General features: G+C 42.6%; 1 protein-coding gene across 6 annotated transcripts in view; it reads right to left on the reverse strand.

Annotated features, from left to right (window-relative positions):
• ADAMTS10 (ADAM metallopeptidase with thrombospondin type 1 motif 10) overlaps positions 1-16,618 on the reverse strand; it is an 86,621-nt gene extending 70,003 nt beyond the window's left edge. For 4 of the 6 annotated variants that reach the window (XM_058163421.1, XM_058163419.1, XM_058163420.1 and 1 more), the window contains exons 1-3: positions 16,033-16,617; positions 10,044-10,361; positions 7,073-7,437 (exon numbers count right to left, since the gene is read on the reverse strand). In XM_058163421.1, the coding sequence (XP_058019404.1) occupies positions 7,073-7,437; positions 10,044-10,131 (453 nt within the window). In that variant the 5' untranslated portion in view covers positions 10,132-10,361; positions 16,033-16,617. Of the gene's footprint in view, positions 1-7,072; positions 7,438-10,043; positions 10,362-16,032 lie in introns of all 6 variants that reach the window. The other 2 variants (XR_009152751.1, XM_058163417.1) reach the window with 2 other exon arrangements.
• Positions 16,619-22,457: the final 5,839 nt, after the last annotated feature.

A 22,457-nucleotide genomic window follows, 5' to 3' on the forward strand; every position in this document is an offset into this window, starting at 1 on the left:
TCACGAGAGCAAAGAGCCACTGTCAGCAACCGTCAATACTTGAGTGAACTGTCTTATAATACCATTCAGCTGACAGAAGCAGTTGCTGTGAATGCTCCAAAAGTAAATCAAGAACAGAGGAAAGCCTACGATAAAATAATGGACAGTATTGCTTCTGATTCTGGGCTTCTTGTTCTTTCTTGACGCTCCTGGTGCCACTGGCAAAACGTCCTTGATCAATCTCTTGCTGGCCAAAATTAGAAGCAGAAGGAATATCGCCCTAGCTGTTGCTTCCTCAGGAATTGCAGCTACCTTGATTGACGGAGGCGAGACGGCTCACTCTGCCTTCAAGTTACCTCTCAACCTGAATCATTCTGAGTCTGCACTTTGTAACATCTCTAAGCAGAGTGACATGGCTCAGGTGCTTCGAGAAGCCAAACATGAGTGTACCATGACTCACGAAGGAGGTCTTGAGGCTGTAAACAGGACGCTCTAGGACATTAGGGACAGCAACCGTCTTATAGGTGGAGTTACGATGCTTTTGGCTGGTGACTTCAGAGACTTTGCCTGTTGTGCCATGAGGGACACGTTCAGATGAAGTCAAGGCCTGTCTCAAGTCATCCATCTTATGGCCTAAAGTCAAAGTCCTGACCTTGACAGTTAACATGCATGTCCACCTTCAACGTGATTTGAGGGCAGAAGAGTTTTCTAAATTATTGCTTGATATTGGTGATGGCAAGCTTTTGGAAGAGGAGGGAAGAATAACTATTCCGAGTAATCTTTGCGATGTTGTGACAGATCTGATCAGCTTGACTGATAGAATATACCCCAACATTCATCAGGCTGGAGTGGATTGCGGTTCATGACTGAGGGAAAGAGCTATTTTCACTCTCAACAAATGACTCAGCTAACAGCATCAACAACTTTCTGCTGGAAAAGTTGTCCACTGAGCATATGAAGTATAAATCTGTGGACTCAGTAACGGAGATCGGGGATGCTGTACATTACCCTGTGGAGTTCTTGCACACACTCAACCCACCAGGATAACCACCTCATGTCCTCTACCTCAAGGCTGGCGCTCCAATCATGTTGTTACACAATCTAACCCCTCCGATACTGTGCAATGGCACCAGGCTTCAGGTGGAAACTCTGTACAAACATGCAATCAAAGCCACGATTTTCACAGGCGTCAATCAGGGAGAAGCCGTTTTCATACCCCGAATTCCTCTGATCCCATCAGACTACCACTTCGAGTTCAAACATCTACAACAGGGGTAGCCTTTTTATACCTACCACCCACTTTTGTATCTCTGTTAATAGTAAAATTTTCTAACCGCCCACCGGTTCCACAGTAATGCGCCATGTATCATCGTCTGCGCATGCCTCTCACGCATCGTGGATTGGGTTTGGGGGGGGCGCCAGCTACCAGCTCTGCTTGTCTGTTACAGCTGGATGGGGTGGGGGGAGATGCGCAAGCTATTCTGGGACGAGGTTCTTTTGTTTGCGGTCACACTATAGCGCCATTTAGTTTTACTTACGTAACATGAACTAAACTTATGCGTAGGCGATACAAATAGTATATTTTCAGAAATTTAAATTGTCACGGGGAATTTTATGAAAACCTAATGAAAATGTTTTTAAATAATGCTATGAAAATTTTTTAAAAAGTCAATTAAATTAAAAAAAAGGAAAGTGCTTCAGTATCACACAAAACCACTACTGCCACCATGAAAGCTGGAACGCCCACTAGTGGGCAGTAGGGACCAGGTTGACTACCACTGATATACAATTTCCCATTAAGGTTTGCTACGCCATCACTATCAATAAGGCACAGGGACAGACTTTGAAAGTGGCTGGTGTGCATCTGAGGAGTGACCGTTTCTCCCATGGCCAGTTGTATCTGGTGTGCTCCAGAGTCAGTTCACCTGACAGCCTGGTCATCCTCCAGCCAGACCACAAAACTAGGAATGTTGTTTACAGGGAGGTCCTGAGCAATTCATCTGAGGGACAAATGGAAAGTCTATGCTATGCAACTTATTAGCCTGGCTACGTAGACAAAAAAGCCACGGTTGCTGCTGGGATTAAAGGGCTTAAGCCCATCTATTTCATTGTTGTTACGCTTACAATAATGTCTTCATCTGTAACAGAAACTTACTTTACCATCTCTAATGAAATAGTACAACTACTCATTAATTTTCAAGCTTTAAGTGTCGATCTATCAAGCCCCATCAGATCGTTTCCTAGCAAAGCATGGGTATCCAGCTGATAGGTACATAAGGAAGGGCTCATTCTTTGAAATACCATTTTGCATTAACCATACATTTGTAATGGTTAGTTCAAAGTACCACTTCCTTTCCAGTTTAAAAAAAAGCCCATTTCATTAGTGATTAAAGAATTAGGCTTAGAAACCAGGAGACAGTGAGTTCTAGTCCTGCTAATCCCTCTCTCTCAGCCCAACCCACTTCACAGGGTTGTTGTTGTTGTGGGGAAAATAAGAAGAGGAAGGAGTATTATGTATGTTTCAGTTACTTATAAAGTAATAAAGGCGGGATAAAAATCTAATAAATAACTAAAATGAAAAAGCAACTGAGGTAGAGGATAGTATTTTTTTCTCATGGGTAAATATGAGTACTATATTTTTCGAACTATAAGACGCACCAGTGTATAAGACGCACCAAAATTTCGAAGAGGTAAGTAAGAGAAAAAAAGTTTTTGCCCTCCCCGGCCCCCTGGAGCACTCTGCAGGCCTCCCAAACCCTCTGTACTCACCTTTTTGGGAAAAGCGGGTCCATTTTTTGCCTATTTTTTTGCAAAAAAGGGAGCGTTTTTGCGCTCCTCAACCCACAGGAACACTCTGCAGGCCTCCCAAAGACTTTGCGTAGCCTGTTTTTGTGAAAAACGGGCCCATTTTTCGCAAAAACGGGATGTGCAGGGTGGGGCTTCGGGAGGCCAAAAATGGCTGTATTCGATGTATAAAATGCACCAACATTTTCATCCTCTTTTATGGGGTAGGGGGGATGTGCGTCTTATACTCTGAAAAGTACAGTAAATTCTTTGTTCTCACACCTACAAACAGCTTGCAACTGTAATGGTACGACAAGATTAAAGCAAACAAATATAAAATATATAAAATTAAAACAACATTTTGACTGTATGACTGTAACCTTGTTGCTTGTATCCTTGCGATTTATATTGATATTGTTCCCTGATTGCTTATTTGTAGCCTATGACTATCATTAAGTATTGTACCTTATGATTCTTGATGAATGTATCTTTTCTTTTATGTACACTGAGAGCATATGCACCAAGACAAATTCCTTGTGTGTCCAATCTACACTTGGCCAATAAAGAATTCAATTCAATTCAATTCTATCCTATTCTATTCTATTCAAGGAACAAACAACAAGCATCCTGAGCACCTATGAAATTATATAACCTAATTAAAAGATGAATGTATTTGGAATAAATCTGTAACACATATCAGGTTATGAGACCGGGTATGGTAATTTAAGGAAGCACCTTGCCCTGATTTCATCCCCCTGTCCTACCCGATCCAACAGAGTGAGAACAGGGTCTGGGACAACTTGACTCAGCCAACTCGCTGCAGCCAACTCACTACAGCCAATTCACCATAGCAAACTTGCCACAGCCAACTCATCACACGGTTACTTGCCATGGGACAATTCAATGCTGCATTAATCAGTTCATTCAGTTACTTTTATTATTAGTGACCACGTTTTCATTGAAATTATTGTAACTTTTGTATTTCTGGATTGACTTCTTTATTTTGCATTCAGTTTTGGTCGCCACGATGTAAAAAAGATGTTGAGACTCTAGAAAGAGTGCAGAGAAGAGCAACGAAGATGATTAGGGGACTGGAGGCTAAAACATATGAAGAACGGTTGCAGGAACTGGGTATGTCTAGTTTAATGAAAAGAAGGACTAGGGGAGACATGATAGCAGTGTTCCAATATCTCTGAGGGAGTCAAGCTATTCTCCAAAGCACCTGAGGGCAGGACAAGAAGCAATGGGTGGAAATTAATCAAGGAGAGAAGCAACCTAGAACTAAGGAGAAATTTCCTGACAGTTAGAACAATTAATAAGTGGAACAACTTGCCTGCAGAAGTTGTGAATGCTCCAACACCAGAGATTTTTAAGAAAATGTTGGATAACTATTTGTCTGAAGTGGTGTAGGGTTTCCTGCCTGGTCAGGGGGTTGGACTAGAAGACCTCCAAGGTCCCTTCCAACTCTGTTGTTGTTGTTATTGTTGTTGTTGTTATTATTATTATTATTGTTGTTGTTGTTGTTGTTGTTGTTGTTGTTATTATTATTATTATTATTATTATTATTATTATTATTATTTCATTATTATTGGCCACAGTTCAGTCGAAATTAATTTAACTTTCGTGTTTGCTGAGTTGTCCTGTGTCAAGTTGGCCATGGCGAGATGTTCCTATCCAGAGTGGGCATGTTATGGGTTCTCTTGTCTAAAGAGCTACTTCTGGTGGGCACTAAGTGGCCTTTTCTGTTATGACATCTTCTCCCCTCTCAAGTGAGGATGGCCTCATTGCTTCTAAGCTTGCAAAAGTCCCTCAAGACCTGGTTATGACAGCAGACCTGGGAACCCCAGGGGATGGGTGAACAAGTGAGGTGGCTCTGTTTACTACTAGCCTCCCTTCCTCTATTATTTCTATTTCAGCTGAGAACCAGAACCAGAATTTCCATTGCTAAACAAGGTGGTTATTAAGTGAATCGCACCTGACTTTATGACCATTTTTGCCTCGGATGTTAAGCAAATTGTTGCATTTGTTCAGCAAATCTGGCTTTCTTCACTGATTTCGCTGCTTTGAAAGCCGGTTGGGAAGGTTGCAAGAGGCAATCACGTGACCCCATTGCAAATACATACCAATTGTCAAATGCCCAAGTTTTGATCACGTGATCGTGGAGGTGCTGTAACTATTGTTAGTGTGAGGACTGGTCATAAGTCCCTTTTAAAGTTAACTTTGAACAGTCACTAAACAAATGGATGTAAGCAGTGGTGGGTTTCAGAATATGTTACTACTGGTTCGCCGTGCGCATGCATGCTCGCCTTCCGCACAAGCGCCCAGCCTTCCGTGCATGCGCTTTGCTCACGGGCGCACCTTCCGCGCATGTGCCCGGCCTCTAAAACATGCCTAAATAGGACGGCACAGAGCTGGGGTGGGTGGGCAGTCCCAACCAAAATTTCCGCTACTGGTTCGGTCAAATCGGTCCGAACCGGCTGAAAACCATCTCTGGATATAGGTCAAGGACAGACTGTACTGTCAAGAGTTCTTGTATATCAAAGGCTCTTATACCCACATTCCTTATCTCTTACAAATTTCTGTAGCTCTGCTTTAATTTGAGATAATTGCAGAACAACAACAACAACAAAAAGTATAAGAGAATAGCAAGGGTGTTATTTTCCTTCTAAAAGCAGTTCTTAAGAAATTTAGCAAATTTAAATAGCGGTTGATCTTTTGAAACACCCCCCCACCCCAGCTTCTGCCAACCTCACCACAACAAACCCTGAATTGCTCTTGTGTGCTTGCAGCTAAGCATTCAACTTCAGCTGCCCTGCGAGGGGGTGTGATGGGCCAGCAGTGGTTTCTCGCTTCCTATGAAAGCTTTGTAGCTCTTGGCGAGAGGCCATCATTCCAAACACAAGCGAGGTAGTGTGAGGATAGTTTGGCGGGAAGTTGCCAGAAACTCAAGGATCAGTTGATGAAGGCAGCTGGGAAGGGGGAAGAAAACTCCTGGCGTGGAGTGCAACAGTTGGGGCATGTGTGTTTGTGGTATGGTGGGGAGGGGGCGGGATGTAAAGAACAGAGGCTCCGAGGGACGCTTATAAAATTCTCTTCAAATTACCTGGCCTCATTTCCGAAATGGAACCGCTGCATTAGGAATTTAAACAAATGGGTGGGATTTGGCAATCAAGGGCACTTTAGCTAAACATGAGAAGAAACTTCCTAATGGTAGGAGCCGTTTGGCAATGAAGCAGTTTGAGCAATGTTAAAAATGAGGACTCGGCAGGCATTTGCTTTGATGGTGGAGCAACTGAGCAGCCTGAAGTCTGGGAGGAAGGAGAGGTCACTTTTGTTACCGGATCTGGGGTGGCAAAAATATGGATCGCAGCCAGGGGGCGGCAAAGAGATGCAGAAAACTAACTCTTTGCCGTCATCTGCTGAGCCGCTGGATTTTTGCAGAAGGAATCTGGCAATTTTACCTTTGACCCTTTTCTTCTGGCAAATGTTTTGCTGCTATTTCATCCCCTACTAGTATGGTTTGCAAATAGACATCACAGTTGCAGATTGCTTATAGACATTTTTGGAAGAACAAAGAATTTAACCACACTCTCCCCTTCCTGCAGGCAAATCACCAGACTGTCAGTTTTTTTACAGGTAGTCCTTGACTTAAGGCCCCAAAGCAAGAAACTGAAGTGAGTTTGGGCCCATTTTATGACCTTCTGGCCACAGTTAAGGGCTTAAATTCTGGTTACCAAGTGGCCAAATTTTGATCACATGACCATGGGGATATTGTGACAGTTGTAAGTGTGAGGACTAGTTGTAACAGTTTGAACAGCAACTTTGAGCAGTTGCTCAATGAATGGAATGGAATGGAATGGAATGGAATGGAATGGAATGGAATAGAATGGAATGGAATAGAACAGAACAGAACAGAACAGAACAGAACAGAACAGAACAGAACATAAAAGCAGAATTAGAAGGGACCTTGGAGATCTTCTAGTCCAGCCCCCTGCTTAGGCAGGAAACCATACACCATTTCAGACAAATGGTTGTCCAATCTCTTCTTAAAAACTTCCAATGTTGGAGCATTCACTACTGGTTGTAAGTGGTTGTAAGTCAAGGACTTACAAAATGGGTTGTAAATCAAGGACTATCTGTAAGGTTATGTTTGTAATGAACTACAATTTCTTCCATTTGATAAGAACCCGTCGCTTTGAAGTCATTCAGCATTTCTTTTGGAGCCGGACAAAAATGTTGTTCAAAATGACTAGCAAATGGTTGTTGTTGTGAATCCCACCAGAAGTTAGGAAGAAAACAAGACACTTACCAGACCGTTACAATTACTGATAGCAACTTTTGAGTTCAGATACTCATCTTGTAAATGACCAGCATAGTGACAATCTTCATAGAACTCATGTTGGTAGTCTACTCCGCCTCTTTTCCAATACTCCACTCGAAAGCGCCTCGCCAGCAAGTTGGTGTGCAACGTCAAGTTGAGAAGGAATTGGGTCCGGTGGGCAGAGACCTTGTAGAACACGTGCTGTTCAGGCGTGTCGTAGGAAGGGTGGCCTGCACTCCGGCGGGACCTCCATTTCCGATGGCTTTTTATGTCAAAACTGAGGAAGTCACCATTCTGATCCACCTGGATGGGGAAGGCAATCTCGTAGTGGTTGAGGTTGGAGAGAAATTCTTCTGTGAAGGCAAAAGAGGACAGGAAAAGAGTAACTGAGGAAGGTAATCTGCCCTCAAGGGGTCTTAGTTCCTTGGACCCCTTTGAGAGTTTGGCAAGATCTATCTATGTATCTGATCTCAGAAAAAAAAAAGTGCTTAGATGTGTAAAATAAAATACATACAGTAGTTATACATTGGATCTCAGAGAAAACTAGTTATACAGGTAGTCCTTGACTAAATTATAATTGAGACCAAACTGCTGTTGCTAGGCGGGACAGCTGTTAAGTGAATTTTGCCCCATTTCACAACTTTTCATGCAACAGTCGTTAAGTGAATCACTACATTCGTTAGGGTAGTAACATGACTTCTTAAGTGAATCTGGCTTCCCCATTGATTTTACTTGTCAGAAGGTCGCAAAAGGTGATCCCATGACCCTGGAACACTGCAACCGTCATAAATATGAGCCAGTTACCAAGCGTCTGAGTTTTGATCACATGACCATGTTGATTCTGCAGTGGTCATAAGTGTGAAAAAAAGTCACTTTTCTTAGTACTGTGATGACTTTGAACAGTCGCTAAGTGAATTGTTGTAAGTCAAGGACTACCTGTGCTCAACTTTGAGTATGGTACTGGCATAAATTATTGTGTATACCACAGCCAGCCAGAGCAAGTAACAGAGAGGTGCTGAATTGTATAAAATCGAATCAAATCAAATCAAATCAAATAGAATAGAATAGAATTTTTTATTGGCCAAGTGTGATTGGACACACAAGGAATTTGTCTTGGTGCATCTTCTCTCAGTGTGCATAAAAGAAAAGATACCTTCATCAAGGTACAACACTTACAACACTTAATGATAGTCATAGGGTACAAATTTAATACTTAATGATGTATAAAACCATAGAAACCCAAATCTCAAGATTACATCTGATTTACTTGGTTATGTTATGCATGCAAATTCATTGTACAATGAAGAAGTCAATGGTGCTAGGAGTGGTTAATGGAACAAGAAGGGGCAAGCAAAGAACACACTGGCTTGATAACAACAAAACTGATACAAAGATGAATATCCAACAACTGAAAGAAGCTGTGCTTGACAAGGCAGTATGGAGAGCACTTGCCTATAAAGTCGCCAAGAGTCGGACATGACTTTTTTTTAAAATTTATTTACATTTATATCCCGCCCTTCTCCGAAGACTCAGGGCGGCTTACAGTATGTAAGGCAATAGTCTCATTCTATTTGTATATTTACAAAGTCAACTTATTGCCCCCCCAACAATCTGGGCCCTCATTTTACCTACCTTATAAAGGATGGAAGGCTGAGTCAACCTTGGCCTGGTGGGACTCGAGCCTGCAGTAATTGCAGGCAGCTGTGTTTTAATAACAGGCTATCTTACAGCCTGAGCCACCACGGCCACCACTGAACAGTTTAAACAACAACTTGGCTTTATTTTTCAAAACTATTGAAAAAGAACAAATATATAATATAGGAATATATGTGCTTCTTTATTAACCCGTTAACTGAATAACAAGGCAATAAGTAAATTTCAAAGAGGGACAAGTTGGTGAAAATAAGTTCTATTTTTTTTCCCATCCAAGTTTTTGGACTATGTGTGTGCATAGAAGCATAACGCTATTTTATTTTTTATCAGAATTTTCAGAATAGTATTCTGTTAATAAAGATGCATACCCTGATTGAAGGAATTATTAAAATGATCTAATAGTCTTTCTCCTTTTGTGCCCTATCACTCTGGATAATTCCTTTGGAACGTTCACCTACCTCTTCTATTTTAAGATTTTTGCAGAATAATGGTGGAAATTTGCACTACCAATGCAAGGTTAATGGCTAGCAACTGCAGTAGCACTTAGACTTATATACCCCTTCATAGTGCTTTACAGCCCTCTCTAAGCAGTTTACAGGGTCAGCCTATTGTCCCCAACAATCTGGGTCCTCGTTTTACCCACCTCGGAAGGATGGAAGGTTGAGCTAACCTTGAGCCGGTGAGTTTTGAAGTGTCAAATTCAGCAGTCAGCAGAAGTAGCCTTCAGTACTTACACTCTAACCACTGCACCGCCTCGGCTCATGCGGCTGAATGTTAGCAATGTGATCTTTGCAGAAATAAGACTGAAGGTCCTATATGACGGTGAGCCATATAGTGTCCACCCAGTGGTGGGATTCAGCCAGTTCGCACCTATTCAGGAGAACCAGCTGTTAACTTTCTAAGCAGTTCAGCGAACCGATTGTTGGAAGAAATCTTATTTTGTTTTTTTCCTACTTTACAGGGCTAATCCTGTAAGGCAGGCAGAAAGGAAACATTCTGGTGTTGTTTCTAGCCTAATGTTTATTGCCCTGCTTACAGAAACTGTCGCTCTGGTTAACCCTTATTACAATGCAACAGCTAAGGTGAAGCGCCCATCGATGTGAGTGATGTTGAGTTGGCCACACCCACACGGTCACATGACCACCGAGCCACACCTACCCAGCTGGTCATTAGGGCAGAGAACCCGTTGTTAAATTATTGGAATCCCACCACTGTGTCCACCTTTAGCTTAAGGGACTAGAAATACAAGATTTCAAAGTTCATTAACCATGGTAGAACTTTGTGTTTTGGGCCAGTAGCACTGTACCTTGTGACTGAAAGGTGTAGCCAGGAAGGTTGCCTGTAGACATGGTAGAGACAAGTGTCCAGGTGAGAAATCTCCAGACCGTTGCCATCTTGGGCGGCAGTACTCTTTATAGTGTCAGTTAGGTTGGACCAAGTTGACCGACTCTGCCCCAACATTTCTTTCTTTGAGCCACCGCTTATGCCACTGCAAGAGAGGTTCCAGGGTCCTTCGTGGTCATCCTCAGCCGCTCTCTGGAAGGCAGTGAGGATGGGGGATGTTTAAGGTGTGTTGAAGCAGGATCTCGTCCTTCAGCATATGCCAGTTCTCTGTTGCATTGCACTGGAGGAGGTTGGATAGTAAGCGGAAACAACAGGAGCAGGGGGCAGAAGGGGAGGAAGCAGAGTTTAAGGGGGGGAAAAAACAACAGGAAATATTAAAATACAGGTAGTCCTCAACCTACGACCCAAATTGACCCCCAAATTTCTGTTAAGTGAGACACTTGAGTTTTGCCACATTTTACAACCTTTCTTGCCACAGTTGTTAAGTGAATCAATACAGTGTTTAAAGTAGTAATACAGTTGTTAAGAGAATCCAGCTTCCACATTGACTTTGCTTGTCAGAAGGCCATACAGGGTGATCACATGATCCCAGGATAATGCAATGGTGATGAGACAGATGCCAAGCATCTGAATTTTGATCCCGTGACTATGGTGATGCTACAACTGTCATAAGTGTGAAAAATGGTCGTAAGCAGAGGTGGGTTTCAGCAGGTTATGACCAGTTCTGGAGAACCGGTAGCGGAAATTTTGAGTAGTTTGGAGAACCGGTAGTAAAAGTTCTGATTGGCCCCGCCCCCATCTATTCTCTGCCTCCTGAGTCCCAGCTGATCAGGAGGAAATGGAGATTTTGCAGTAACCTTCCCCTGGAGTGGGGTGGGAATGGAGATTTTACAGTATCTTTCCCCTGCCACGCCCACCAAGCCACACTCACAGAACCGGTAGTAAAAAAATTTGAAACCCACCACTGGTCGTAAGTCAGATCATTTTTCGAATGATCATTAAATTAACTGTTGTAAATCGAGGATTACCTGTAACATTTTAGCCACTGAGTGATGGAAAAACTGAAACTTATCTCACTCTTTCATATGTGATTAAGTGAGGTTTACCATGTGTCTTAGCTAGAAGGCTAGAAACCAGGAGGCTGTGAGTTCTAGCCCTGTCTTGGGCATGAAGCCAATTGGGTGACCTTGGGCTAGTCATTTTCTTTAAACCCTAGGAAGGAGGCAGTGACAAACCACGTCTGGAAAACCTGCCAAGAAAACTGCAGGGACATGTCTAGGCAGACTCTGAGAATTGGACATGACTGAACACAAGAAAAAAAAAAAGACATGTGTGCAGAGCATAAAATGAAGCATGGTGCTTCAAGCTTTTTTTTTTTTAAAGTTCTGGAACAAAACTGGTTACAAAAGCACTAAATGGGCCAATGCTTTAATGGGAAAACATTTTTCAGATGGATGACAAGAAAGATGTTCAAATTTCTGGACTTCGGTGGCTTTTTGCCTCTTGAAACCAACAGAGGAAAAAGATGGGAGAAGAGAGAGTGAAGACCGAAAAGCAAAAAAAAGCGATCGATTCAGAAATACGAAGTGGATGTTGCGCAGAAAGAAAAATATTGGCAGAGGAGAAAAAGAAAGAGAAGGGAAGAAGGAACCAGAACGGATTTCAGTAGACTGGAGGGAAACAGAAGGTTGGCAAAAGTAATGGATGGAAGAGCAAAGCCGAACAAGTTAATGGATCACGGGAAGGGAAGGCAATGAGACGGGGTGGGGGGGGGGGAAGAGAAATTCAGATGATAGTCTGGCTGGCGGTAGAGAAGAAAAGGAAAGAAAAAGGAATAGCAAGAAAGGAATTCAGCTCAGAGCATGCCTTTCTGAAGTCAGCATTTTTCCTTTGTCAGCGTTCCAGAATTTCCAGGCTGAGGCCTGGTTTACCTCAGCCTCATTAATTGCCTTGCATTTCAGTGTGTGAAGCAGCTTCCCTTGGGCGCTTATGAATAATTACTTCTCATTATCCTTCAGCAACTCCCAGTCCCAGCTGATGGATACCCAACCCAATACCTCCCACCACCCCCAGCCTGTCTTTTATCAGCATCCCCCCCACCCCTCAAGCCTCTCGTCCTGTTGCATTTTGTGACTCGTGCTTTAAATTTCTGCAGATTCAGGAAATAGCTGGCTCAACCTTCCTACTTGGCGTCCTCCAGATGTGTTGGAACATGTAGCAGCATTTGCACTCGGCTTATTTGGACTTGTCTGGTGGCATCTGGGGAGCACCAGGAGGTTGTCTTAAGACAGGGACTGTCATATCAGAGCTGCAAAATCACAAACATTAGAGGACAGCAGAGATAGAGTAAAGCTCTCTTTGCTGCCCTCTAGTGCACGACTGAATTTTGGCAACTCAGATGCAGTTATTCTGTTGTAGACCTTTTCTCCCCCCCAACCCTCCTCCACCTCTTCCTCCAAACATATTGTTGTGGAGGAGAGGAAGGGAGGGCAGCTATTCTTCCTTTCACCACCAGAGCTGGAGAGAATTTAGCCATTTGGCTGGGTCTCTGGATTGAGAAGATGTTAATGGAAAGCAGATGAGGATTGATTTTTGCTCTAAGGGGTGCCTCTTTTTTGTGCTACAAAGCAAATCAAAGCAAATTTTCTGCAGGGCTTTCCATCCTCTAGTTCATGTTTGTAGGATGGAACCTGTGATTTATTTAACATGTTGAAGATCTCAAACAGGATGAAGAAAATTCAGAGGAAACCCACCCCTCAATTGCTCCTTTTCTCCGAGTTTTCACCAAAATCATCTCCTCCTTTATGGTAGTCAGAGAGTTGGTTAAGGAAAATCCACCCACCCTTTGACGCCATCACCACAGCATCTCCAGGGCAGATGTACATGGGAAGAACTTTCTTGGATTAAACGGAGATAATCTCAGTTTATCTCAGCCTGGTATTGAATTTTCTATAAATGTTGGGACTACATTCCCAAGAATTCCACCTGCTACATATTTGGAAGGCACTGTGCCCAGACAGATGTGACTGGGAAGCCTACAAACAAAGCTAGAATCATTCCAGTTCTATTCTCCTCATTCTCCAACAACTGTGACTTGAGATACTGCACAGTACAGGAACAAAATAATTCGGCCATCTGCTATGACAGTGATGGCTAACCTTTTCCGGACTGAGTGCCCAAAGCACATGCGCGAGTGCACGTACGTGCGCCCAAACCCCCAAAATGCAATGTGTGTGAGGCCCTCGCACATCCCCCACATGCACCCTGCTCCCCGTGCATGCGTGCGTGGGCCCCCCAACACGCCCCCCTGCGCATGCACACGTGCTCCCCCACATGCACGGCAGAGACCAGCTGGCTGGTGGGAGGTGCGCGTGCATGCAAGGCAGAGCTGAACTGGGGCGACGGTTTGCGTGCCATCAGAGCGGGCACTGTGTGTTGTCTCTGGCACACGTGCCAGAGGTTCACCATCACGGCGCTATGAATTCACTTTAAGAAGCACCTACAGGTAGTCCTGGAGTAATGACTGTAACAGACCATGCCCATTACAATCATAATGGTTGTAACAGGACAGTCACACAACCTGATTTTACAACCTTTACTGTGACAGTCATTAAGCAAACACCCAAAGTCCAGTCATGTGACTGCAAGGTGAGGTGGGGGGCCCATCGTTGGAATTTTAGATCCAGGTCATGACGCCTTTTTTTGGAGTTAGTCATAACAACGCAACCGGTATAACTCAAAGATGTATTTCTCACAATCTCAGCTATATGTAGATGGGCGGATGGGTGGAAAGAAGGGAGGAAATATATTTGAACCAATGGAAAGAGTGAGTAGAAAGGAAGTAGACTTGAACTGATGGAATATAGTGGAAGAAGAAAAAAAGAAAGGATAGGATATAAATCTAATTATGGTAATAAAATAATAAATAAATCAAATTTACTGTCTGTCATTCCAGAGGACAAGATAAGGAATAAATAGTGTGTCCTTCCCAAATTTTCTACCAGTGTATTGTTTTCCTTTCCTAAATTAACTGCATTAGTTTACATTTTAATATTCTGCATGACAATGATATATCTTTCTGTGTACATTTTTCACATATACAAATATATCCACGCACATACACATACATACACCTGAAAGCACATTTTCTGGCATGATATATCTGAGATACAAAAGATTTGAATTTTTTTTTCCAGTTCCATGCTTTTCTGTGCACACTTTCATCTCATACCAGCCTCTTTTTACACTTGTTTTTAATCCAAGAACTTCATGGCAAAATTTAACAAAATGTAAAGGCAGAAATTGTTAATTCCACCTTGGTTGACGTATTTATCTTGGAGATGCAGATTAGATATAACCCAGAGGAAATGAATTCTTCTCTCTGCTTGGATAGGGTCAAATTGATGGGTTCAATTAATTAGAACAAAGGGATTTTAGTTACATTTTAAGGATTTGTTGATGATACAAGAAAGTACAAGGAGTGGATTTGCTTTCATTTAAAGGCAGAAAGAGGTCATCTAACAGGTTTGCTTGTTTGTTTGTTTATTCACTTACTTACTTATTGGATTTATGTGCAATGCAAAGGGATTTTGGTTATATTTTAAAAAGGATTTGCTGATATATGAGGTTCACCGATAAAAAACCTGCTTTAAAAGTGGTGGACTTGCTTTCATACAAAGTTTTAAATAGAAAGCGGTCATCCTGCAGGATATCTATCTATCTATCTATATACCTACCTACCTACCTACCTACCTAATTTAATCTATCTAATCTTTCTATCTGTCTATCTATCTATCTATCTATCTATCTATCTATCTATCTATCTATCTATCTATCTATCTATCTATCTATTTGATTTATATGCTGCTCATTTTGTCCTGAAGTGACTCTGGGCATCTTATAAACATCAAAAGCTAAAACAGTAATAGCAATAATCATAGTTATACTAAAAATATAACATTAAAAGATTAGAAGAAGATGGGGCGGGGCGGGGGGAGAAAAGAATGGAAGACCACAAAAGGTGGAGTTTCCTTCAATCTACTAACCACCTCCAGAGAGAGAGAGAGAGAGAGAGAGAGAGAGAAAGCAGCATGAGCTCCCAAACATCTGGATTCTAATCTTGATCCAATTCTAACTTGTTTTGAAGACTAAACCTCTTTTATTAAGCTCTTGTTATTTGCACTTTTAATCCATGAGATGTAAATTCTTGCTTTTCATCTTGACAAATATTTACTTGAATATATTAAAAGACTACATTCCAAGGGGTTTAATTAAATGGGTGGTGCTTGGAGGGGACTTTATTTTATTTTGGATTGGGGGGTGGTTTTCAAGATGTTTTCCGGGTATCTAATCTGAGGAACATATGATCTGTAGATGCTCTGCCAGCTCTCCAGCTGCTCTTGCAAAATTAGCACCACCGTTAATTGGTTGTTCCAAGGAGGGGTATTTTGGAAAAACCATCCAGAAAAATGGAGAGATTGCCATATAAACCGAAAAATAAAAAGCGAAGAGATAAGAGAGAGAGAGAGAGACAGACAGACAGACAGACAGACAGAGAAGCGTGCTTTTTAGTCGGAGGGCAGGGCAGGGCAAGGAAAGGCAGACATATAATTCCACACCGCCTGACAGGCTGCCACAGAAGACAGGTAATTAAAAGCAGACCCAAAAGCAGAAGAAAAAAAAAAAGAAAAGAAAAGTCAAAGCAAACGTCTTGAGGGAGATGGAAATTGCAACTTTGCAACCAGATGGTCGAGGCTAAACTCCGGCGAAAGGAGCTGCATAAGAAGCTGCTGGCTCACGAGAAACAATGACAGGCCGTTTTCTGCATACGTGTGAAGCTTTGGGAAACATCTGGCAAGCATTGCCTCCCCCCCCCCACACACACACCTACCTCCCCATGCTTCCCCACCCGCCCAGAAGGTGAGGAATCCTGCCCGATTTCAGGACCTTACCGCTCTCCCTCAGCTGGAGCAACCTTGGCAAGCCGTGCTCAGCTCCACCAGCTCGGTAGCACGGCAGTCCCAAATCCTGGCGCGGGATTTTGAGCCTTGCTGGGATGGTAACCTCCAAGGGGCCAGGGCTGCAGAAGGGTGAGGGGGGTGGGGGGGGGTTGGAGCAGAAGAGAAAAAAATAATAATTTCGCTTACCCTTTGTGAAAGTGGGGTGTGTGTGTGTGTGTGTGTTTTTCTCTTGGCTGCCCCAAGTTCGTTTTGTTTGTTTTTTTCCCCCTCTTGTCAGAAAGTGCTCCAGACTTTGAGGGCAAAGCTTTTCCTAAAGCCACAGCTGGAGGAGGTGGGGAAGAAAAAGAAAGAGAGAGAGAGAGAAAAAGAAGGAGATTTGTTTTAAAAAAAAGAAAGGAAGGAAGGAAAGAGAGAAAGAAATGCAGGCAGCTCTCAAGCTAACGGATTACAGGGAGTGAGTGAGTGAGGAAAGCAAATACAGAAGGTCTATGAGAGAGGTTAGCAAGTAGTGTGGAGTGCAATAGGTTGCTTTAAAAAAAAAGAGGAAACTCTTGCCAGGCTAAATTAAAAGGGGGGAAAAAAAGAAAGAAATTCAACCACTTGCCTTTTCACCAAAAAATAACTCCTCCTTCTCCTCCTCTGACGCCATCTAAAGGCAGGTCTTTTTTTTTTTTTGCTGTGATAGGATCAAGTCACCATGAAAAGAAGGATCAAGACAAGTTATTTCAATTGCCCTTCCAAAGAAAGTCTTGGTGTTTGTTTTTTTTTTTTTAATGGAAACCTTCAAAATGTTTTAAAATAAAATTCACAATTAGCTGTAATGAGCCCTTTGGAAGCCTGGAGCTTATCTGCTATTATAAACCGAAGTTCTGTTTTAAGAAGCTGCAAGAGTCTTGATGCTTCTTTGCTTCAACATAACCATCGGGGGGCCAATTCTGCTAATTTTTTTTTCTTCCATGAAAAGGTTAAGAGCATTAACAGTAGCCCTTTTAGAAGAGGGTTCCCAGCAGATAGTCCCTTTCCCTGCGCTGTTCCCACTTTTACACAAAATTGTCATTTGAATTAAAGAAGTTGTCACCTCTTGTGATAGTGAGTTCCATCTGCCCTATTATTTGGCATGGATCGCTGCAGTACTTAAGTAATTTAAGTAGTTTTTTTTAATATTAACGTAAGTAAATATTTTTTAATACTTTCACATTTATGATTTTAATTGTTAAGCCACAGAGTTGCTTTGCAGATGGGTGGGCGGCATATAAATTTAATGAATGAATAAATAACTGGAAGAAGGGAGAAATGATGCCATTCTTTTCCGCCCAGGTTGAGATAATTACTAATTCACTTAAAAGTTATCACAAAAAATAATTCATGGTGGGGGGAATAACATAGTGGAATAAAAGGTGGGTGGGGACTTTTTGGTGTGATGATTTTCTGATATGAAACCACAGAATTCAGTGACATTTCTAGTTTTTTTTCCCACGGTCATTTTCTATTAAAGTTCCAATTAAGAATAACAATTCTTAACAAAACTGATAAATCTGTGTCTCCTTTTTTCTTCAATGAAGCCTCCAGGTTTAAAAACAAATATGTAAGTCCTCGACTTACAGCAGTTCATTTAGTGACTGTTCAAAGTTATAATGGCACTGAAAAAAGTGATTTATGTCAATTTTTCACACTTATGACCTTTGCGGCAACCCCATCGTCACATGATCAAAATTCCGACACTTGGCAATTGAACTCATGACAGTTGCAGTGTCCCAGGGTCATGTGACCACCTTTTGCAACCTTCCGACAAGCAAAGTCAATGGGGAAACTAGATTCACTTAACAACCCTGTTGCTAACTTAACAACTGCAGTGATTCACTTAACAATTGTGGCAAGAAAAATCATAAAATAGGGGCAAAACTCAATTAACAAATGTCTCACTTAGCAACAAAAATTTTGGGCTCACTTGTCGTAAGTCAAGGACTACTTGTAAGCAATTCCTGAACATGCCTCATATTCATGACTTGATTTATGACTTGAACTGGTCTGCTATTTGTTTGTTTATTTATATCCCACTTTTATTATTTTTTATGAATAACTCAAGGTGGTGTATTCAATAGATATTCATCCTCTATTTTGTCCACAACAACAACCCTGTGAGGTGGGTTACGCTGAGAGAGAGTGACTGGTTCAGGACTTGAACTCTCAGTCTCATGGTAATTGGCCCAAAGCAGATCTGAAGGAGGCAGTGTGAGACAGAGGCGTATGCAGAGGTGAACTTCACATAATTTAATAACTGGTTTACTTAGTGCACATCCAAAAATGTATGTGCACATGTATGTTTACTTCAATCGCATGCTCACCTTCCACTTCAAACACACAGCAATTTCCTGCATGTGGCTTCCAGTACAGCAGGTGAGGCATGGAAATCAGTTGGGCTCCATGGGCAGAGCAAGCGAGCCGGAGAGTGAGATATATAGGACGGGATAGCTCCAGGGTGGGCCCAGCCGGTGGTCGGAACTACCAGTTCGCCCGAACTGGCAGCAGCACACCTCTAGATGGAGCGTGTTGATCCAGGGAGCAGCCAAGGGGCAGACAATGCTCTTCTATAGACTGTCCAGCCCAGTGGTGAAAGGTAACATTAGTTACTACCAGTTCTGTGGGCGTGGCTTGGTGGAGGGGGGGATAATGTAACTGGGTGGGCATGGCCAACTTTTTTTTTTTAACTTTTAAAAGCATTTTTTCTACAACCTCATTGGCTGAAGCGGTTGTAAAAAAATGCTTTTAAAAGGCTCTTCTGATGATTCCAGCTGAGTTGCCTGATTGTCAGAGGCTTTTCTTTTAAAAGCATTTTTTTGCCTTTAAAAGAAAAAAAAAGCCTCTGATGATCAGCCAACTCAGCTGGGATCATCAGAGGAACATTTTAAAAGCATTTTTTTGGCCGAAGAAAAAATGCTTTTAAAAGTAAAAAAAAACAATCCTCTGATGATCGCGCAGCTCAGCTGGGCTTGGGGGCGGGGAGGAATTTTTGCTACCAGTTCTCCGAACTACCCGCCGCCATCGCTACCGGATCTGGCGATCTGGTCCAAACCAGGAGCATTTCACCCCGGGCCAGCCCATGAAAAGTACGTGAAAGCACAACCCATATTTATTTATTTATTTTGTTTTATTATTTATTATTCACACTTTTATACCGCCCTACCTCCCTAGGGACTTAGGGCGGTTTACAGCCATATAAAAAAACATATATATATACAGGGTAAAACATTAATTTAAAAAACTTATTACATAGGCCGAATATTTAAAATAGAGATATAAATAATAAAACCCATTTAAAACCAAATTTAAAATTTAAACATTTAAAAATTTAAAATTCTAGTCCAGTCCTGCGCAGATAAATAGATGTGTCTTAAGCTCGCGGCGGAAGGTTCGAAGGTCAGGAAGTTGGCGAAGACCTGGGGGAAGCTCGTTCCAGAGAGTGGGGGCCCCCACAGAAAAGGCCCTTCCCCTGGGTGTCGCCAGTCGGCACTGCCTGGCCGACGGCACCCTGAGGAGTCCCTCTCTGTGAGAGCGCACGGGTCGGTGAGAGGCATTCGGTGGCAGCAGACGGTCCCGTAAGTAGCCCGGCCCTATGCCATGGAGCGCTTTGAAGATCATTACCAAAACCTTGAAGCGCACCCGGAAGGCCACAGGCAGCCAGTGCAGTCTGCGCAGGAGAGGTGTTACGTGGGAGCCATGAGGGGCTCCCTCTATCACCCGCGCAGCCGCATTCTGAACTACCTGGAGTCTCTGGGTGCTCCTCAAGGGGAGCCCCATGTAGAGAGCATTGCAGTAATCCAGACGAGATGTCACGAGAGCATGAGTGACCGTGCATAGGGCATCCCGGTCTAGAAAGGGGCGCAACTGGCGAACCAGGCGAACCTGGTGAAAAGCTCTCCTGGAGATGGCCGTCAAATGGTCTTCGAAAGACAGCCGTCTTGCATGATGTTTAGCATATACTTGCATGATGTTTAGAGGCCCTGAAGGCCATATGAGACCAAACCCCATTGTTGTGTGGCCTCTTCAGCCTCCGAAAAATGTTCACAAACAGGGTGTGCTTTTGAGAACAGTTGTTATGGGTGTTGGTGAATGCTGATGTGTCACCTTTGACACGCGTGTCATAGGTTTGCCATCACTGCACGAGTGTCTAGCCCAGTGTTTCTCAACCTTGGCAACTTTTAAGATTCCCCATGTTGGCTGTGGAATTCTGGGAGTTGAAGTTCCTGCATCTTAAAGTTGCCAAGCTTGAGAAACACCGGTCTAGTATTCGCAGATGTGAGTTTTAGAGAAATGAAAGTCTAACTAAGACATCCTGAGGAACTTCTTCACCTTTTGACAAACGGGAACAAGGAAACAAGTCTCCCACGGCAGTCATTTTGTGAGTGTGCCTACCACACATTCTGAAATTTTCCACGTGCCTCTGGCTCAGCTTCCCTGTGGTCTGTTAAAGCTGGGTTATTCACAGTAGTCACGTGGGGCTTGCATGGGAAAAACAACAACCTATCTCTGAATTCCAGATTTTGGAGGCAACAATGGACAGCTAGACAATGCCCACTCTCGCCTTTGTGTGTTTTGCTTTTTAGCATGGAATCCTTTAGCGCCTGGCACGGAAGGCAGAATTGCTGAATGATGCATTTACAGATGAAAATGCTTGTTGGATGCCAGTTAAAACGCCAGTAAGCCTAGGATGATTTGTTAATTCTAATGAAGGAGTTTTGAAACGGTCCCATGAGTCTATACAGGTAGTCCTTGACTTACGACCGCAATTCAGCCCAAAAGTTCGGTTGCTGAGACATTTGTTAAGTGAGTTTTGTCCCATTTCACGGCTTTTCTTGTCACAGTTGTTAAGTGAATCACTGCAGTTCTTAAGCTACTAATACGGTTCAGTGAATCTGGCTTCCCCATTGACTTTGCTCATCTGAAGGTTGCAAACGGTGGTCACAAGACCTCAGGACACTGCGATGGTCATAAATACGATTCGGTTGCCAAGTGTCTGAATTTTGATCACATGACAGTGGTCATAAGCATGAAAAGCGGTCAATAGTCGTTTTTCACAGTGCTGTTGTTTACTTTGAATGGTCATTAAATGAATTGTGGTAGGTCGAGGACCACCTGTACTGGGTTCCATTCCTTTGTGCAGGGCGGGTTTGTATATATGCACAGACACAACCAAGGATCTTGCTGGATCTAAACATTTCAAAATTTTCAAGAAGGAATAAATTGTAGAGTTCTGCAGCATTCAGTCTTCACTTTTTTGGGTGGGGGGGTTGAGTTCATACAACGCTCGTAACAAACCAGTATTGCTGTGTTACCTGAACACATTAAGCCCATGCCTTTATTCTTACAGCAGCCTAATTCATTTCCTTCCTTCCTTCCTTCCTTCCTTCCTTCCTTCCTTCCTTCCTTCCCTCCCTCCCTCCCTCCCTCCCTCCCTCCCTCCCTCCCTCCCTTCTTTCCAGGTCATAAAATTCAGGATGTTCCTCTTGGCAGGGTAGCTGAATCTCTGCTCTTTAGGATGTGCCCACAGTGTGAATGCCTGGACAAAAAGAGCGAGCCTTTAACAACACTGCTATCATCTTGACTTTTTTGACCATCCTTGTGGATGCTGTTAACTTCTAGAATTCTTCCCAACCTATTTATCAGCAGTGGCCTTAGAAGGATCCCTACAGGTAGTCCTCGACTTACGAAACTTCTCAAAATTTGGTTTTGAGACGTTGTGGGTATTGTATTTTGTATCGTTATTGTTTTCTAATGTAGTATCCTGTGATCTATCCAGAATTATGCAGATTAGTATGGCCGACAAATTAAAATAATAATTAAATTAAATTAAATGTTTTTAAAAATAAATGTTTAGCTCCATTCAGTCACCCCGACTTCATCCCGAATAAAGGGTCGTAAAAAGAAAAAAAAGGATGGCCAATAAATTAAAGCAATTACAGATAGTCCTCAATTAATGACCAGAATTGGGATCAGAATTTCCATTGCTAAGCAATGCTTAGTGCGTTGTGCCCACTTTTATAATCTTTTTTTTTTTTTTTTTACCACAGTTGTTCAGTGACACACACAGTCGAGCAAATCTGGCTTCCCCTGACTTTGCCTGTTGGAAACTGGCTGGGAAGGTCTCATATGGTGATCACATGACCCCAGGATGTTACAAATGTTCAAAACACAACTGTCACCAACCGCCCAAATTTTGATCGCATGACCGAGCGGATGCTGCAATGGTTGTAAGTACAAGGACTGGTCATAAGTCACTTTTTTCAGTGCCACTGTAATTTTGCTCGCTAAACAATAGTTCTAAGTTGAAGACTACCTGTATTTTCTTCTGTGTCATTTGGCATAATTTCAGAGAGTAAAACCAAGATTTGGAGGGACACGGCTTTTGAAATATTTAT

The sequence above is a fragment of the Ahaetulla prasina genome, chromosome 1 (assembly GCF_028640845.1).
Source record: "Ahaetulla prasina isolate Xishuangbanna chromosome 1, ASM2864084v1, whole genome shotgun sequence".
In the NCBI taxonomy this organism is placed as follows: Eukaryota; Metazoa; Chordata; class Lepidosauria; order Squamata; family Colubridae; genus Ahaetulla; species Ahaetulla prasina.